General features: G+C 38.2%; 1 protein-coding gene across 12 annotated transcripts in view; it reads left to right on the forward strand.

The window, feature by feature from the left end:
• Bicd1 (BICD cargo adaptor 1) overlaps positions 1 to 18,692 on the forward strand; it is a 140,373-nt gene continuing 121,681 nt past the window's right edge. For 11 of the 12 annotated variants that reach the window (XM_032905464.1, XM_032905467.1, XM_032905465.1 and 8 more), the window contains exon 1: positions 23 to 642. In XM_032905464.1, coding sequence (XP_032761355.1) covers positions 430 to 642 — 213 coding nt within the window. In that variant the 5' untranslated portion in view covers positions 23 to 429. Of the gene's footprint in view, positions 643 to 18,692 lie in introns of all 12 variants that reach the window. The other variant, XM_032905472.1, reaches the window with a different exon arrangement.

Consider the following 18,692-nt stretch of genomic DNA (forward strand, 5'->3'; position numbering starts at 1 on the left):
CGTATGCACTGGCTGCCGCAGGGCCCAGCAAGCAGGTGGAGCTCAGCCTCCCACGGAGCATTGGGCGGTGGACCGCAGTGACGCGGCCTGAGACATGGCGGCCACGCGCCTCTGAGGCCGCAGAGCCGGAGCCTCTTGCTGTGCGAGCTGCGTCTGACCATGCAGCTTGGCTGCTGACTGCTCGGGCGCGTGGCCCGCAGGATCCCGGCTGCGGTCATCACCTTGCAGTCTCCATGCTGCAGGGTGTATTCCTCCCATATTCCATGTATTCCTCCTTAGTGCTTCCGGCCGTGTAGCAGCCGCTGCCGGCCGGGCCTCAGGGCGCTCTGCCTATTCATCAGGCACTTTTCCTTTCCATTTTTTTTTATTTCCATTCCTATTTGCTTCTTCTTTTCCCTTCTGCTTTGCGTCTATCTTCGCCACCCCGCTATGGCCGCAGAAGAGGCGCTGAAGACGGTAGACCACTATAAGACTGAGATAGAGAGACTGACCAAGGAGCTCACAGAAACGACCCACGAGAAGATTCAGGCTGCGGAGTATGGGCTGGTGGTGCTGGAGGAGAAACTGACTCTCAAGCAACAGTATGACGAGCTGGAGGCCGAGTATGACGGCCTCAAACAAGAGCTGGAGCAGCTCAAAGAGGTGAGCTACCCGTCTCCTATTTCCCTCTCCAGGTTTGGCATTTCTCAGCGCCAGTCATCACTGTGAAGAAGTCAGAAGGGATATGGCCAGAAGGACTTCATCTTAGAGCCCTTTGTTGATAAGAGAACATTGAAAGAGCCCATTGTTTTCACCAATAGAAAAATTACCCAAGAAATGGATGCATAAGCTGGAATGGGAAGCTCTTTATCATGTGGGGGAGGGAGAGTCAAGAAGTCTTCAGGCATCAGTGCTGGCAGGTAACATTGAACTGGGTTGAAATGCATAAATCAAACTTCTCAAACTGCTGTTATTTCAAACCCAGGTGTCAATGACCATTGCATAATCCATCCAGTTGACGAGGAGGTTTGTGCCTGAGGACCTACAATTCCAGGATGGTAGAATTTGGTACCTCGGTTGTCTGCTGAGTAATTGCTCCTTGGTGAAATAGGAACTAGTTATTAGGACTCACCAATCCCGTTTGACGTTGGCTTTAGTCCTTGTCATGGGGCTGTAGGAGCAAAACAACTTTGCTAGGTGGTTTTGCTGCCCTTAATTTCACCTCTGAGCAAGGCTAGGCTATGCTTACGTCTTTATAGAAGGCACCCTGAGACAGGAAAATTAAATTCACCTCCAAATGGTGAGAAATGAGAAAGAAATGTAAAATATATGAATATCCGTGCCTTGCCTATCAAATATGGCCCTTCAAATTGAAATTACTGTATTTATAAAACCAGACTATCACCAATGTTCTGTGAATAACATTTTTTCCTATTTTTATGTTTTTTTTTCTTCTAAGGGTAATGTACTGAAAGAAAATAGTGGATGGATATTTATGTCCAACTAAATACTCATAAGGATTATACATACTATTTAAGGCACTGGGAGTAGCAAACAATCACGTATAAATGTTAGTATACACAAACACTGCTTTTCTGTGTGACGAGTCTTTATTTTTAGGTGCATACTAACATGTTAGGAATATCATACATAAATAGAAATACTTTTCTTATAATCTAAGTTTATTTTAGGGAAAGGGAGGGCCTAGTCTTGTATTGTCACAGTTAAAAAACAAAAACATGAGTTATGACATTCTAATCAACCCATCTTCTAACTCATAAATAACACAGATTTTATACCTTTAATTATGCTATTCTATTCAGATGCTTAAATACCAAAATATGTAAATTTTATAGTTGAAAGCCATAGAGATATAATTTTTACATATCAGGCTATAAATTTTAGTTAATGCTTTCCTTGCTATAGTCATATCTGGCTTTAATGTCTGTACTTATATTTTCTTAGACTGACATGTTTAAATACAGTGGTGCTAAATCTTAGGAAGTAAGGAAATAGATGATTATTGTAATTCTCAGAGATGTTCCCAGATGTCCTTATTTATTAACTGTGCTTTGCCAAGGTGGAGAAATGCAAGCCAATATTAAGTCATCACTTCCTTGATAAAAGAGATGGACTTATTTGATGATATAAAATATGATTGTTAATAGACCTTTCTTCTTGAGCTAAACGACACTTTTGGGGATATTTATGTGTCATATTTATTCAGCACACTAAACCTTAATACAGTTGTCTTTTGTCTTTAGTAGACAATAAATTCTTAAAAGAATGGATTTGTTTTTTATTTATTTGATAGGTAAATTTGTATGTATTTATTATGTGTAGAATTATGTTTTTAGTATACATATGTTATGCTTTTTCGAGTTAATACATTGCTTCATATAATTATCTTTTTTGTGATAACCCAACACTCATTCTGTTTTTTTAAACAGTAAATATATTGGCATTGTATTCATCATGCTACACAGTGAATTTCTTAAACCTATTCCTCTTATCTAACTGGAATAATGACTCTTAGTCAATATTTCTCCTTTTAAGCAATCAACACCTCTAACAACTACCATTTACTTCTCTGATTTTTTATATGAATGAGATAACAAAGTATTTAATTTTCTGTGCCTGGCTTATTTAATTTTGTATAACACAAAATTTTTAACACAGACCTTAGCACATAATAAGAACAAAAATAAATATTTTATAAAAATAAATTTATACTATAAGAATTTGCACCTTTATCAAGTGTTCAAAATTCAATATTGCTTAGTGTCAGAGAAAGACTGAGAAAATTGAAGAGTGTAGAAAGTGACCACTCATTTTAGTCTCATTGGCAGTAAAGAGAAAAGGGGGAAATGTTTTATAAGAATGATAAAAGAAGTTTCTTAACAGAATAATACAAATACCAATGATATTTTTTAAAATAAAAGATTTAAGCAGTTTTGTTCTATATAGGAAGAAAAATAATGAATTTCTTTTTATCAAATGACACTTGCTATTATACATACTTTGACTTACGTTTAGCATAAGGAAAACTCAAATGACAATTCTTAGTAAACAGGATTTTAGCTATACGAAAGTTATTTTAAGGTAGTAAAATAGTTATATGCTATTATTAGATAATAATACTCATTTTTAATATTTTAAATGTTTCATCTTAGTTGAGATTATTACCTAAATGAACTGACTCTTAAATACAAAGCAATTGTGCAAAACAGCATATTCTAATATGACGTCACATACAAGCCATTTAGTGTGTGTGTGTGTGTGTGTGTGTGTGTGTGTGTGTGTGTGCATTGTGTGTGTAGTCAAAGGACATCCAGACATTATTCCTTAGTGGCTTGTTTTTTAAGACAGTATCTCTCACTGGCCTGAAACTTGCTAAGTGTGCCAGGCTGGCTGGTCAGTGAACCTTAGGGCTCCATCTGTATTTTCCTCCCCATTGCTGCGGTTACAAGTGTGCACCATGCTATGCCTTTTAAAGCTTCAAAGGTCCTAATGCTTGTACAATCGATATTTTTTACCAAATAAGCCATCTCTCAACCCTGGAAGCCATTGCTTTAAAACGTTCTGGGGAAAGGGGCAAGATGGCTCAGAGGGTAAGGGTTTTTGTTGCTAAGCTTGATGAACCTGAGTTCCTACAGGGTGGAGAAAGGGCGCCCACTCTTGCAAGTTGTTTCTTTATCTCACACGAGTACTACACACACACACACACACACACACACACACACACACACGATGTAATTAAAATTTTCACAGTAACAGAAAGTAAATTAGGCCAACAACACAGTACATTTTCTTTTCTGTGTTCTCCCTTCTATCATTGTTCCTTTGTACTTACTTTAAATGTCTTTGAACATATGACTCTATATGTAGGATTTCCTTTTTGTTTTCTTTTCTTTTTATAAAATCAAGTGTGAAGAATATGGTACTAATTATGGAGGATTGATAAGGAGGCTCAAGTTCTGTCCTGATCGTTTGGAAGGCCATGAGAGAGGAAAAATGAGTAGTTGTCTGTGGTAGAGACTGAGATTTGCTTTGATGACCCTAAAGCAGCCGTGTGTGTTGATATCAAGGGAATAGATGGATGGTTTTGTTGGTGAGTTATTGGTGATTCTGCTTCCTTGTCTTATTGGCTGCTGATGGGGTATGTGCATCAGCATAGTGCCTGGCTGATTTCCACAGCCAGAGGAGCCAGTCCTGCAGTGTGACCACATCCTGCCCACTCTAGATCTTGGCGTGAAGCCGGGATGATTCAGGCAGTTGGACATTATTAGTACATTACTCCTTATTTCTTCTCTGACAGTTGAATTTTGATGTCGACAGCTAGTTTCTTGTAAGCACTTCAGATCTTGTACAGCATCTTATAAGAGATAGGGAGAAAAGAGTGGAAACATGAATCTGTCAGCAAGTATCTTAACCATTAAAATGGAGGGGAGAGAAAAGACGACCGTTGGTGCCTTTTCTTCCTGGAATCTATTCACTTTGGCTATAAAACTCAGTGACTGAATAATCTCAAAATACTTACTATGTAATATAGCTGGCCCACTGTCTTAGAGTTACCTCGTTTGCTTCTTTGTCTACCTACCTTTTCCTTTTCAAATTCCTTCTACTTTCTTCCAAAGTATAAAATAATCTTGCTTGGTTGCATTAACTTTCACCCAGCTCTTTTCTATATTTTCTTTCAGTTCTGCTCATTCAGTCCTAGCCATAATATTTCACTGTTTGGTAACCTTTTCTAAAGTAATTAATAGTTCTCATATGACCACCTCACCCGTACACATGTCCCTCTGAACTCATTTACTTTTCTAATTTTCCATATTTTTACTTTAGAACTGATGCATGGAGTTTTGTGATTGAAACAACTGCATCTGGCTTCACAGAAAGAGGGAGAGAGAGAAAGGATATGGATATGAACATGGAGCGAGGTTATACTCCAGAACCATTGTAAAAAACTTTTGACTCCCTAACTCTTTAGATTATTTTTGTAAAGTTGACATAAATTCTTAATGTTGGAGGGATATTAGAAATTAACTTTTTAGTTTTTAGTTTTTTGTGCGCATTTGAGTGTTTTGCCTGGATGAATCCATACCATGTGTATGCCTGGTGCCTGCGGAAGTTAGAAGTGGAAGACAGTATCAGAGTCCCTGAAACTGGGGTCATAAATGGCACCATGTAGGTGCTGGGAATTGAACTGGGTCCTCTGCAAGAACAACAAGTGCTCTCAACAACTAAGCCATCTCTCCAGCCTCGGAATCATCTGGTTTAGTGATCTAGTGATCAGAATTATAAGAAAGTAATTTCTGTTAATATTTTAAAATAATTTAGAACTACAAATCTTAAGTGAATCATCAGGTATTCTATATTAATCACTGTAGTTATTTCTGATCCAGCTTTATATTCAAGATGGTTTTTCATTGCAGCAAAAGAAAATAGTTTATCTTTGCAAGTTACATTAAAGTGTTTTCATAAGATATGCAACTTATAAAAGGAAACATTTGGTTGGAGACTTGTTCATAGTTTCAGAATGTTAATCCATGATCATCTCCATGGGGAGCATGGTGGTTGGCAGGTAGGCATGGCACTTGAGCAGTAACTAAGAGCTTACATTTTGATCCGTGGGCAGTAGAGATAGGTGATAGATAGATAGATAGATAGATAGATAGATAGATAGATAGATAGATCTGTCCTGAGCCTGGCTTGGCCTTTTGAAACCTCAGATCCCCTTCCCTGCCAGTGATACACCTCCTTCAACAAGGCTACACCTTCTAATCCTTCCCAATCAGCTCCACTAATTGGGGATGAAGCATTCAAACATATGAGCTTATGGGGGTCATTCTCATTCAAATGAAACCACCACAGACTTCAAAACTAATAATCACACTTTTAGAGAATAGTCATGGTAAAATATTTCAGAACAGCACAATGAAAGCAAAAGAAATCTAGACAGATATTTTAGTCATCATCAACCACTTCCAAATTTAAAAAAATGTGATGCTAATGTGATTAATAAATTTGAAAAATGGGTATAAAAAGTGCTGTAATTAAGTAGATTTTTACATAAATAAATGACTGTTCATTCATTTCTCTAATAACATTAATGTATTTAATGTCTCTATTGTGTGAGAGTTAGAGATCTGGGTGTTGAAGATACAGCAAGGAACAGGGAGAAAGCTCCATGTTCCTGGAGTCTGTCTTCTGTGTGTAGGAAGAAAGAAAATAAAAAAAACGAGCAAGAAAACTAGATACTATGTTAAATGGTCCTTAATGTTGTAGAGACAATAACAAAACAAGAAGGTGGCATGCAGAGTAGAGTCTGTGGTAACTGCTGCTTTTCAGCATCTGTGCTGTTGTAGTGGGCAGTAGACTGAAAAAGAAATGGAGTAAGAGGTGAGAGATGGGACTGGAGAGGTGATTTCAGACAGTAAGGCCCTTTCAGTTAGCCCTTACTAGCTAATGCCTCGAGTAGCTGGATTTAATCATATTGGCTACAGGAAGGATCTCCTCCTGACAGAGAGTCTGGAAGTAGCTGGTGTATTTAAGCCTCTTTGAACATGGGGGGCTCCTGTAAATTAGAAAGTGGCTATGCCTCACTCTTGCGATGGTGAATTAGAAAATTTGGGATTTTGCATTTCTTTTCTGTGCTATGAAAATATGAACATTTTATAATGTAAAACTAACTTCTATGGCTGTAGGTATAGCCTAGTATAAGTGTTTACCTAACATATGTGAGATCCTGGGTTCTATTCTCAGTATAGCAGAAACCAAACTAAATTTAAATTTAAAGAAATCTTAATCTTCAATAAGAAAAATTGTTCTAGATATTCATTCATTACACATATGATGACTAAGCATTGTATTGTAGACACTGTTTGGAGAATTGAATTAACATTTATTTGTTTATTTGTTTTATGTGTATGAGTATTTTGTCCACATATATGTCTATGTTCCACAGGCATGTCTGATGCCTGCAGCCAGAGGAGGATGTTGAATTCTCTGGAACTGGAGTTTTAGATGCTCATGAGCTGCCTTGTAGATGCTGAGAATTGAATCTTGGTCCCATGGAAGAACAGTCAGTGATCTTACCTGCGGAGCAGTCTCTCCAGCCCCCTGGGAGAGTTTATTTGTGACAGAGGAAGAAAAACAAAAGAGTAGGTGATAAATAATTTTGTATAGGGATAAGTGCTTAAAAGCAAAGCAGGGTTATGGAATAATAAACCTAGTAAGAGCTAGTGGGAGAGGTAACATTAGAAATCAGAGTCAGGCAAAGCCTTTTTGAGAAGTTGATATTTAAGCTGAGTCCCAGGTGATGAGAATTAACAAGTCAGGAAGGTATTGTCCTGGGCTGAAAGCACAGCAATGTAGAAATCATTTGGTGGGAACAAGTTTCGTGTTTGTGAAAACTGCATAGTTTTACTGGCATTTGATATGCAATGACCCTGTGTGGTATAGAACCCTGCATTTTGGTTCTCTGTGGGATGATTAGGCTCCTGGCCCTCCCTACTAACAGCCACGTAGGCACTTTTCCCAAGTCAATGTGATAATAAAACATTGTCGATATTCTAGACATTCCTTTTCTGTTCTTCCATAAGGCAGTACTGCCATTCATTAAGAACCTCAGAAGGCTTAGGTACATCTGGAGTGGAAGGGGTGGATGTGGGAGGAAATGTAGTGAATTAGACTGGAACTAGGCTTTTGAGCCCTGAGATTGGTTGATTGATTGATTATATTTATATTTATAATATATACTATATAGCCTCGACTGGCTTAGCACTTTCTAGGTAACCAGGCTTGACTTGACCTTACAAAGATTATCTCTGTTTTCCCAGTGCTGAGATTAAAGTTGTTTACACACCATTCCCAGCAAGAAATCTGAATTTTATTTTAAGCAGAGTGGACAGGCTGTGGAAGAATAATACAAGGTAGGAGACAGTTGGAACAGTTCAGATAAGAGGTGATGGTGACTTAGATTTGGGGGATCAATATCTGGGATGAGAAATGGCCTGATTCAAGATGGCTGGTGGATTTGCAAAAAGATGGCTCCTTGGCTTCTTTATGAAGCAGTAAGAGGAACCATAATCTCATAACCAAGAGATATAAACTTGTAGGACTAAGGGGCTGGATAGTTGGCTTAGTGGTTAAGAATATTGGCTCTTTTTCCAAGGACCTGGCTTTGATTGCTACTTCTTACACGATGGTTTACAACTCTCTGTAACTCCAGTTCCAGGGAATATGACACCCTCTTCTGATTTACTTGCATACCAGTCATGCACGTGGTATGTAGATGCACATGCAGGCAAAGTGCCCATACACATAAAATAAAATAATAAAGGAAACAATTAAAAATGAAGAAATAAGATAATCTCAATACAGTTTAGAAAACAAATGTTTATTTGAATATTTTTATGGATCCCAATTTTGAAACTTTGTTTTCAAAAGGAACTTGAAAAAATGAGTCTGCCATAACACATAATTTAGAAAGGATTTATCATTTTGATAGAAAAAGTAAGCATCCACCTGCACATGACTGGACCTATGAACATTTCGTTGTGGAGAGAAGAGGGACTCATAGGCCCCAATCCATGTCTGAGGAACTGTAGCCAATTAATGGGTATTGAGGCAAGGAAAGTCACATTCCTCTCTGGATTAGCCACTGGTAAATTCCTCGCTCAAGTAAATAATCTCCTAGCTATGCTTGTGTAGGCAATACACGTGCACACACACACACACACACACAGGCATGCACGCACACACACACACACACACAGGCATGCACGCACACACAGACACATGCACACACACCACATGAAAGTAGGAAAGTGAGGAGGAGACATGTGGAAAAGGGGAAAGAAAATAAGAGAGGAGAGAATATGATCAAAGTAAATTTTATCTATATATGAACTTGTGAAAAATAAGTTAAAAAAAAGGAAAAGCATCATTCTACAGTTGTAGTGTTCTCTGGTATAATTTACTGACTACGTTTCATTGAGTACATTGAGTGTGAAGCAGTATTTTTTGTTCCTATTACAAAGCTCAAATGTTATCAGTTTTCTTTCTATAAAGTAAAACCAATTGACCAGGCATATTCTTTTTACATTCTCTGAAAATAGTCCCAACCTGATACTGAAATGGATGTCAGGATTTTATAAGACAAAAGGTTTTTAACTTATGGGATAAAATGTGTGACTCTAGATTACAAAAATGTAGACTAAGACAGAAGTGTATCCTGAAGCTAGTTAAAGAAAAACAGGATACTAATAAATACACTTTAAAGCTAGGTGTGGTGGTGCTTGCCTTTGATTCAAGCACTTGGGAGGCAAAAATAAGTGGAGCTCAGTGAGTTCAAGGTCAGCCTGGTCTACTTAGTGAGTTCTAGGACTGGTAGGGCTATGCAGAGAGATCTGGTCTCAAAAACAAACAAAGCCACTTGAGGAAGGAGAGGTTTTGTTTTTTGACTCATAGTTTGAGAGAATACAGTCCACCTTTTGTGGTCTCCCAGGAACCCAAGGCAACTGTAATGTAACAGCATTCTGTGATTACTGAATTATGTGTTTTTCTTTTCCTGTTCAACTTTGCATTGTTAAATACCAGCAAAGCATTCTGATTAATAAGAGGAAGAAGAAAAGGGGGAGATGTCTGGGCATTTCTTGTCTTCTCTTTCCACAGGTCCTCAGTTTCCTAGTATGGCCTTTTTATATCATTAGGAAGACATCTATCTATATTACTTTTGGGCCAGGCCTGACCATTTTTAAGAAATAAGGGTGTAGTTCTTGGCTAAGTATAACCCAGTTCTTTTGGAACTTTTCATTAGCTTTGATTACATCTCCAGAGATAGCTATTAGTACTTTTAAAACATTGGGTTAACATAAATCTGGTTCTTACCTAATACTTTTGTGTTTTAAAGTTAGTATTGCTAACACATTTGTTTATTTATGTATTTATGTTTATTTATTTATTTATTTATTTATTTATTTATTTATTTATGTTTTTTTTGAGACAGGGTTTCTCTGTGTAGCCCTGGCTGTTCTAGAACTCACTCTGTAGACCAAGCTGGACTTGAACTCAGAGATCTACCTGCCTCTGTCTCCTGAGTGCCTCGGGTTGTAAAGTGCATAAATTAATAGGAAAAAAAGGTGTACACCATCACTGCCGAGATATTTTTATATTTTAAAGTCCTACACTCAGTTATTTCCTGAAACAATTTATTACTCAGAACATAGTTTTTGAAGAAGAAAAAAAAAGACAAAATGAACAGAATAGCTGTGAGTGGCTCATTTTTGTAATTTTCATATTCAAAAGGCAGAGGCAGGAGGATCAAGAACTTGAGCCCAGTCTGGGTTGCCTAGCTACATCCTATCCCAAGCAAACATATATCTGTGACAAGATCCGTTTTCTTCTAAATTAGCCAACTAATAAAAAGATAAACCACAAACTGACATTCAGTATCAGCAAGTGACTTTTTATATATTAATAACAACAATAAAACAAGACTTCTTTGTATGTATTGATTACATGACTTTTCCCCCCTTCGGTTTTTGAGACAAGATCTTTCTATGGCCCAGACTGGCCTCAAACTTGTGATCTTTCTGCCTCAGCTTCTTAAGCACTGAGGTAGGTTATAATGCCACCTGGTTTAATTTTTTAAAAGTTTCTTTGTGGTCTGGCTGTAGAAAGTACTCTTACTTTTTCATGAGACCTGGGTTTTAATTCAGATTCCCTGTCTACTGGGTAGGGGAGCAAGCCAAACATCAAAATTATAAAAACAGCTCAATTGTGTTCTCCACAATTACCAGCTATTGAACTGAATACTTTATACCTTAAGGCAGCACCCTTAGCAAAATAGATATTACCATTCTCATCTTCCTTCCTCCTACCCAAGACAGGCTGGCCTTGAACTCACAGAGGGTTCAACGGTGAACTCTGTCTTCTGAGTGCTGGGATTAAAAACATGCATCGCTATGCTTAGCTTGAAAGTGGGTATTACTATTATTTACATTATGTGGATTAAAAAAGTTGAAACACAGGTAGATTATATAATCTGTCTAGTTATTAAGAAAATGGAAATTTTTGTCTCAAGAAAAACCAAAACCACCAAATATTGGAGTTATATTGCTTGACTCAGTCTCACTATGTAGCCCTCCCTGGTTTGTCCTAAAACTTCTTGTATAAATCAGATTGGTTCTAACTCACAGAGATCTACCAGCCTCTTTCCACAACAATAAAAACATCATCAATAATAATAATTTCTCTGGGGTGGGATGGGATGAGGGCAGTTGAGGGGAGCAGAGAGAAGCAGGGTGTGGGGGCTTTAAAAGTGGTAAAGTTATGAAAGGGAGGGAGGGAGGGAGTCGAATCTGGAACAGCCTGTCAGTTAGGGTAGAAAGGAAGGAATTTGCCAGTGGCTTTGATATTACACCTTACAGGGATGTGTTAATAGGGATCAAAGGATCCTGTAGATTACTGAGGACCTTTGATTTGTATTAGATTTGATTTGTATGTTAATAAAGAATCCTATGCCTCATTCGCTGTAGTTGGCTGTAGGAAAGAGGTAAGAAATGATGGCTTCTATCTGGGTTTCTGAGGAATGTAGGCTTTTATCTCATTTACAGCAACACTTTTCTGTTTAACTTGTCAGATTCATCCTGAGCTGAGTCCAGACTGCCATTTTAGGACATAATGACACTGCCTTCTTTGGAGGGTTTGGGACCTAATAAAATTATGTGAATATGTGTGTTTCTGTATACATGGAGCTAGAGGTATTAGAATTTCTGGGACTAGAATTATAAGGCCCTGTGAACAATCTAAGATGGATTTAGTTTTGTTTTGGAACTCCAGTCCTCTGGAAGAGCAGCAACTACTTTTAACTGCTGAGGCAACATCCAGCTTTCATTGTCTTTAAATTGTTTTGCAAGATGGAATTTTCATATTACCTAAAACCTGTGTTATCACTTCATAATCTGGGGTCCTAATCGTCCATTTGTGCTCTGGTCCATGTGAGTGCTATATTAGCTGCTTTAAAAAGATTCAGTTAGCTTTGTTAGTGTTTTAGATTTCAATGTGCTATTCCTGTGTTTAAGCCAGGTTTTTAAGTGGATTTGCTTTGCTTCGTTTTGTTTTGTTATTGTCTCTGAGCTTTCAAAGCAGTGGCTCCAACAGTTCATTAATTAAATCAGTTTAGTTTATGCTCCTAGCCTAGATGATAAGCTCGTTTAAACTTTTCTCTTGTCTGTTGCTCAGTCAAAGTTTAATAAAATGGGTAACTGGCTCCCACAGTAAGGATAACTTTCACAGTAGCATGCGATGCCATGGAGCTTACAAAACAAACAAAAATAAAAAAATAAAAAAGCTGGTACCAAAAAACTCGCTGGGATGTGTCTATTTTGAAACTTTTCTGGAAGGTGTTATACTACAGGAGAAGCTGCGGAGTCATCTGTGTCTGTATCTAGGATAGCTGTCAGCAGCCTTGAGCACTGCCATTGTAGTGGAATCTCTCCCTGTGCTGTAATTAAGTCAGCCACGGAAGTCCCTGTATTGGAGGGGCCTCTTCCTGCTGTACAGTGCTGCTGGCTTTGTATTATAGGCCATGTTATTGTGAACTGGGTAATTATTTTTCTGCATGGGTCTTGATTTAACAGACTGATCCTTTGGGCTTCTTCCAATAAGTGTTGTATTTCCTTGAAAATAAGCGGTGGAGAAAAATTTTTCTTGAGATTATGAAAACTTCTTAAATAAAAAGTTTTTCTTTTCTCATACTCAAAACAGTGCTAACACTAGCATTGTTACTTCCAATAAATGATTCGTTTTGCCAACTTCCTTGGCCCTGACAAAGATAGATTTTGTTTCCATAGCAGAGAAACGTAAAAGTGAATCATTTTAGATTGTATCTTGTGTTTGTTTAGGTGGCACTTGTGCTAAAGTCAGAGTGAGACAGATACATGTAGCCATTGTCTCCCTAGACTTGGCCTTTCGAATTCTGTTATTACTTCTAGAATGTATGAGAAATACCGAAGGGTTAGAAATGTAAATTAAGGGACTGGAGAGATGGCTCAGTGGTTGAGAACACTGGCTACTCTTCCTGGGCACCCAAATTTGATTCCTGGTACTCACATAACAGCTCACAACTGCTGGTCTGGGTGTACTTCTGCCTGTGGGGACACCGGTGCACACCGGGCTGGACTGGAAGGAATGAAGCTTAACCAGGCAGGTTGTTAACACAGGACTTTGGTCAGCTATGAGTGTGAGGAGAAACAGCTTTCTCCAAGACAGTTTTCAGTGAAACAGCTCTCTTTATTGGGGGTGAATAGGGCTATACAATCCTTGGGGAGTACGTAGGGGACTTGGGGGTGAGTGTACATCATTAGCAGGCCTGAGGTGGTGTGAATACTTCATTTATATGAAGAGGAATTCTCGGTGCTAGCTTGACATGTCTTTAAGAGGAGAGAGGAAGTTAAACCTGTAATTTGGCCGCTAGGCTATGAGATTTCCTCGAGGGTGGTGGAGGTAGGACATGGAAACCCAGAGCAAGAAGGGAACAGACCTACTCCTGCCAGTCTCATTTTCCGGGCTCTTGTTCAGGATTGGCACCCCCAGTTACATTGCTTTCTTTCTTTCTTTTTTTTTTTATTATTAGCTTGAGTATTTCTTATATACATTTCGAGTGTTATTCCCTTTCCCGGTTTCCAGGCAAACATCCCCCTCCCCCCTCCCCTTCCTTATGGGTATTCCCTCCCCATCCTCCCCCTTGCCGCCCTCCCCCAACAATCTAGTTCACTGGGGTTCAGTCTTAGCAGGACCCAGGGCTTCCCCTTCCACTGGTGCTCTTACTAGGATATTCATTTGCTACCTATGAGTTCAGAGTCCAGGGTCAGTCCATGTATAGTCTTTAGGTAGTGGCTTAGTCCCTGGAAGCTCTGGTTGCTTGGCATTGTTGTTCATGTGGGGTCTCAAGCCCCTTCAAGCTCTTCCAGTTCTTTCTCTGATTCCTTCAACGGGGGTCCTATTCTCAAATCAGTGGTTTGCTGCTGGCATACACCTCTGTGTTTGCTATATTCTGGCTGTGTCTCTCGGGAGAGATCTACATCCGGCTCCTATTGGCCTGCACTTCTTTGCTTCATCCATCTTGTCTAATTGGATGGCTGTATATGCATGGGCCACAGTTACATTGCTTTCTACGCCCTCCTTCCTCCACTGTCAGGGGATCTGATCCCTTCTGGCCGCTGTGAACCCAGTCATGTATGCAGGCAAAATTATTCAGACACATGTAATGACGATTTTGGAATTTTTTTTTTAAATAGAAACATTGTAAGAATGTGCTTTCATTTTAATCCCAGGTGTAGTGATATGAGGCTGTTTCAGACTGTCTGCAGCAGCTGACTATGATTTGTTTCATGCTCTAGCAGAATTGTGATTTTGCCCGCTGTATATAATTTCTGCGATTGTGTGACATTTAGAATTCTGGGAACTTTTCAGAGGGCATATAAATGCAAGGGCCCCAAGAGGCCATGTGAGTGGTTGTTGGTCATTTAGGGAGGTTGGTTTCGGTTTATTAGTAGCCATGGTCAAAGAAGAAACAAAGGGAAAGTAATTAGGCTCAGGGATGTTACTAGTTGTTGTTCTCTCTCTATCCTTGTTGCTGTCCTATGTAGTGTTAAGTGGGTAAAACTGGGGCACTGGGAGGGGGGTAAAAGAGTGGGAAAAAGAAGAATCTACAAAGAATCAAAGGCCAACAATACACATAAAAGGAAAGATAAATGAAGACAAATGCTGGAATTTACTTGTCGTCTTCAGTTTTGTTGACCTGTGTTACAGCATAAAGAAATGTATTGACTTTTCACTCAAAATGTCTTTCTTATTAAACAGGCAAAACAGTATATCATACCTTTAAACTTGATATATATTAGAGGAAATAATATGCCTTTAAGTCTGATTAGAAACAGTCTTTCTACGAAACTAAAATCTTTCTCAGAGCATGCGTGTTTTCTTCACTGAGAAAGAAAAGCATACCGGATAATGTTACACTGGATAGTTTATAATTCTGTGAAAGCCTTTCAAATCCAATTCTCTGCTAACCTTCCAGGGGTACAACAGTTCAGAACCCTTTTTTTGGACTTGCCCTCTTTTCTGTAGTTACCTTTCTGAGCACTTGGCTTTCCTCTCGTGAACATAAGGTGCTCCATCTGCCAGTTTATCATGGAGATTTAAAATGGAAACGAGACTCGTTTAATGACTTCTGTATGCCCACTTAATAAAATACCAGCTTAAAATGAAGAGAATAGAATTATTTAAGACTTTATCTAGCTTATTCACAATTTTTAGTTATTTTTTATTCTGATGTCTAATTTTGAATAATGTTGTATTTTTATTATTAAGTTAAAAGCTATGTACTATGGCAAAAATGAAATCCTGTACTTTGAATACCCATGAAGAGTTCAATTTAGAGGAAGCTGTTCTAATTATTCTGAATCATATTAACCTGCGTATCCTGGATATATTGGTTTTTCTTCCTGTTTTTATTCACCCTTCTTGTAAATTTCCAAAGCCAGTGACCTTTGTCTTGATCCTCCCTTTCCCCAAACCAGGGCCTAACAACTTATGTGATCAACACATACCTATTAAATATACGAGCTAAGTATAATTTAGCACATCTGCATATCTCATCAGTGTTTTACGTTTTGTAGTTCAGAAACGATAGAATGGAGATTCCACAGGGTTCAACCCAATACATCAAGCAGTGAGTGTAATGTGAGGGCATAAAGCCTAATTCATTTTGAAAATTTTTATTATCTGAGAACAACTGACTTACAGAAAAGGTCAAAGAAAAATGAATAAACTGGGGACTAGTTTGTTTAGTAGGTAGGAAAAAAGTGCTGACTAGAACACTTTATTAAAATGTACACATATGAAATTGTATTGGTCAAAATAAGTTAAAATTGTTTATATTAAAATGCTTTATTACTGTTTGTGGCATGATTTTACTTTTCTGTTTAAAAGGACTCCTTATAATAGTCTTCATTTTATGTCTAATCTTTAACCATGTTAGATTATTTTTTTCAGTCCTTTAAGAAGGCAGTTTGTCACTGAACTTGAAGCAATTGTACTATAGACAGCCTTTCCAATTTTCTTTTCTTTAACTGTTAACTTTTGCAGTTGCTAGCACCATTGCATTTCAGGGACTTCGGATGTCACTGGACTTAATTTTGAGGAGTTTATAAAGTCATGCATATAGGACAGTTTGAATTTCATCTCACATTCCACTTGCTTTGGCTTTGCTGTGTCCGTTGCAGCGTTCCATGAGCCTATGGAGATACTAATTCATTTTCCCTTGTCCCGATTCATAGTACTTACTACCAAATTGTAGTTTTATTTCTTTCTTTTCTGTTTCTGGAATAGCTAGACTTATATATCTGTGTAACGTTCCTAACAAACATCTGACATACCGTACATACTGAAAAAACAAAGAAACACGATTGAATAGTTCGTCAGATATTATAAAACTAACACCGAGGAGAAGGAAATAAAAGCAATGGGCATTTCAAAAATCACCCTCTATGTACTTCTCCATTGTAGCTCCTCACCTTTGACAATTACTACACATACTTTAGCCACAATAATTTTCTATCCAAAGCTTAGTTTTTAAAATCTATTTTTAAATTTTACACGGGTAGAACCATATTCTACCTATTTTTTTCATGGCTGAGGTCTTTTATTTTTGTAAGGTGTTCTGGTTCATATATATATATATATATATATATATATATATATATATGTAACTTCATTTTGTTATTACACAATGTATTGTATGATTATAACACAATTCAGCCTTTCTTTGGTTGATGGGGATTGCTTTTATTTTTATTATATTCATTTCTATGAATATGATCGTTATGGTGTGAAATATGTTTGTTCTGAACCTCGTTCTAGTTTCCAAAGAGATTATACTTGTCTGCTTTCTATCACTATCACTTTAATAGGAGAATCAACTAGGTAATCAACTTTAATAGGAGAAAAATTTTAATTTTGTTTTGAAGATTTATATCCATGACTGATACCGTCACTGCTTTGGGTAAGGACACATTATGGGTGGGGTGTGTAGCAGGGTACAACCGCTCAGTTTATGGCCAGGAAGAGGAAAATGGAGGGACTAGAGTCCCCCTGTTTACTTTGAGGGTAACCTTAATAGCCTGAGCTCCTCATTCGGCCACACTTCTTAAAGTTCTAACACTTCCTGAACAAAACAAAAACAAAACAAACAACACTCCCCTGCCCCCCAGTCATCTTATTTAGTTGTAGAGATTGGCGATACATGGCTATCAAGGGGCCTAAAGATAGCCTAAGGTAATTATGGCTCTGGACCCCATTCCTTCCCCTGGAATTCCTCCTTTACTGCCTGCATCAGAATTTCAGTTTAGTTATTCATCTCTGTAGGCATAAATATTTTGCAACCTTCTTTTAATAAGGGTTCAACCTCTCCTCTTGCCCACAACCCACCAGAGGTAGCGGAAGAGAAAAGTTATTAGGATTTGTTCAGCAACAGTTTTCTGGAGCTCAATCTTCTTTGCCAGCAGTTCAGTCCCGTAGCAAACACCAAATATGACTCAGCAGCTTCAGACCAGTCCTTTCGGCAGGCAGACACCAGGCACAAATCAGCAACTGTAGTTTAATCCTGAAGAAATTGGGGTTGGGGATTTAGCTCAGTGGAAGAGCACTTGCCTAGGAAGCGCAAGGCCCTGGGTTCGGTCCCCAGCCCCAAAAAAAAAAAACAAAAAAAAAAAAAAAAAAAAAAAAAATCCTGAAGAAATTGCCAGGCTTGCCAACCGGCCTGAGCGGCAAGCTGCCACAAGAACCTCACAAGCAATTCTTGGGCGAGTTTCTCTCAATAGCTGCATTACCACAAGTTGAGCTCAACAGTGCTATGTAAGGCGAATCAATACACGTGTCGTTAGCAAAGAGTAGGAGGTGGAGCAAACAATCAGTGCTCATTGTCTATCTCCCACTATAGAGGGGTCATATTTATACTCCTTCATCACACATCCTTTCACGTGTTTGCTATATCAAAACATACCTGCATCTTTGTCTGCTTCAAGAAAACATTCTTTCATGTGTCTACTCCAGCAAAATATCCTTTTCACCTGTGTGCCCCAGCAAAACATCATTTGACACAACTAACTTTCCAAACAAACCAGAAGTTTTCAGTTCACATTTCTATTTTGTTCTTTTATTTCTTAATATACCACTAAAAGTAACATAAGTTAACAATTACTTGTCAGGCTTAATAACTAGCTTTACATTTTTCTCTTCCATTATTAACAATGATTATTGCATAAAATCATTCTTAAATCTTGGCCAACAGTGCCTCATATTCATGACGGCTTCCAAGTTCTCCATTTGGGAATACAAAGTGGAAGAAGATACCATGAACTCAAATACAGATCACAGAGTAAAATATTTGAGACAAATATGTACACACACACACACACACACACACACACACACACACACACACACACACACACACACAGAGAGAGAGAGAGAGAGAGAGAGAGAGAGAGAGAGGCATAAGCATGATCTTCGTGCTTGTTACCCAAATGCTGTCCCAGTGATTTATCTTCTTAGTGTTGATATGAGATTGATTTTAAAAATATTTTACCTATATGGATTTGTTGAGAACGAATTAACCTTAAAGTGAAGATACTGAGTAGGCA

This window comes from Rattus rattus, chromosome 6 (genome assembly GCF_011064425.1).
Source record: "Rattus rattus isolate New Zealand chromosome 6, Rrattus_CSIRO_v1, whole genome shotgun sequence".
Classification (NCBI taxonomy): domain Eukaryota; kingdom Metazoa; phylum Chordata; class Mammalia; order Rodentia; family Muridae; genus Rattus; species Rattus rattus.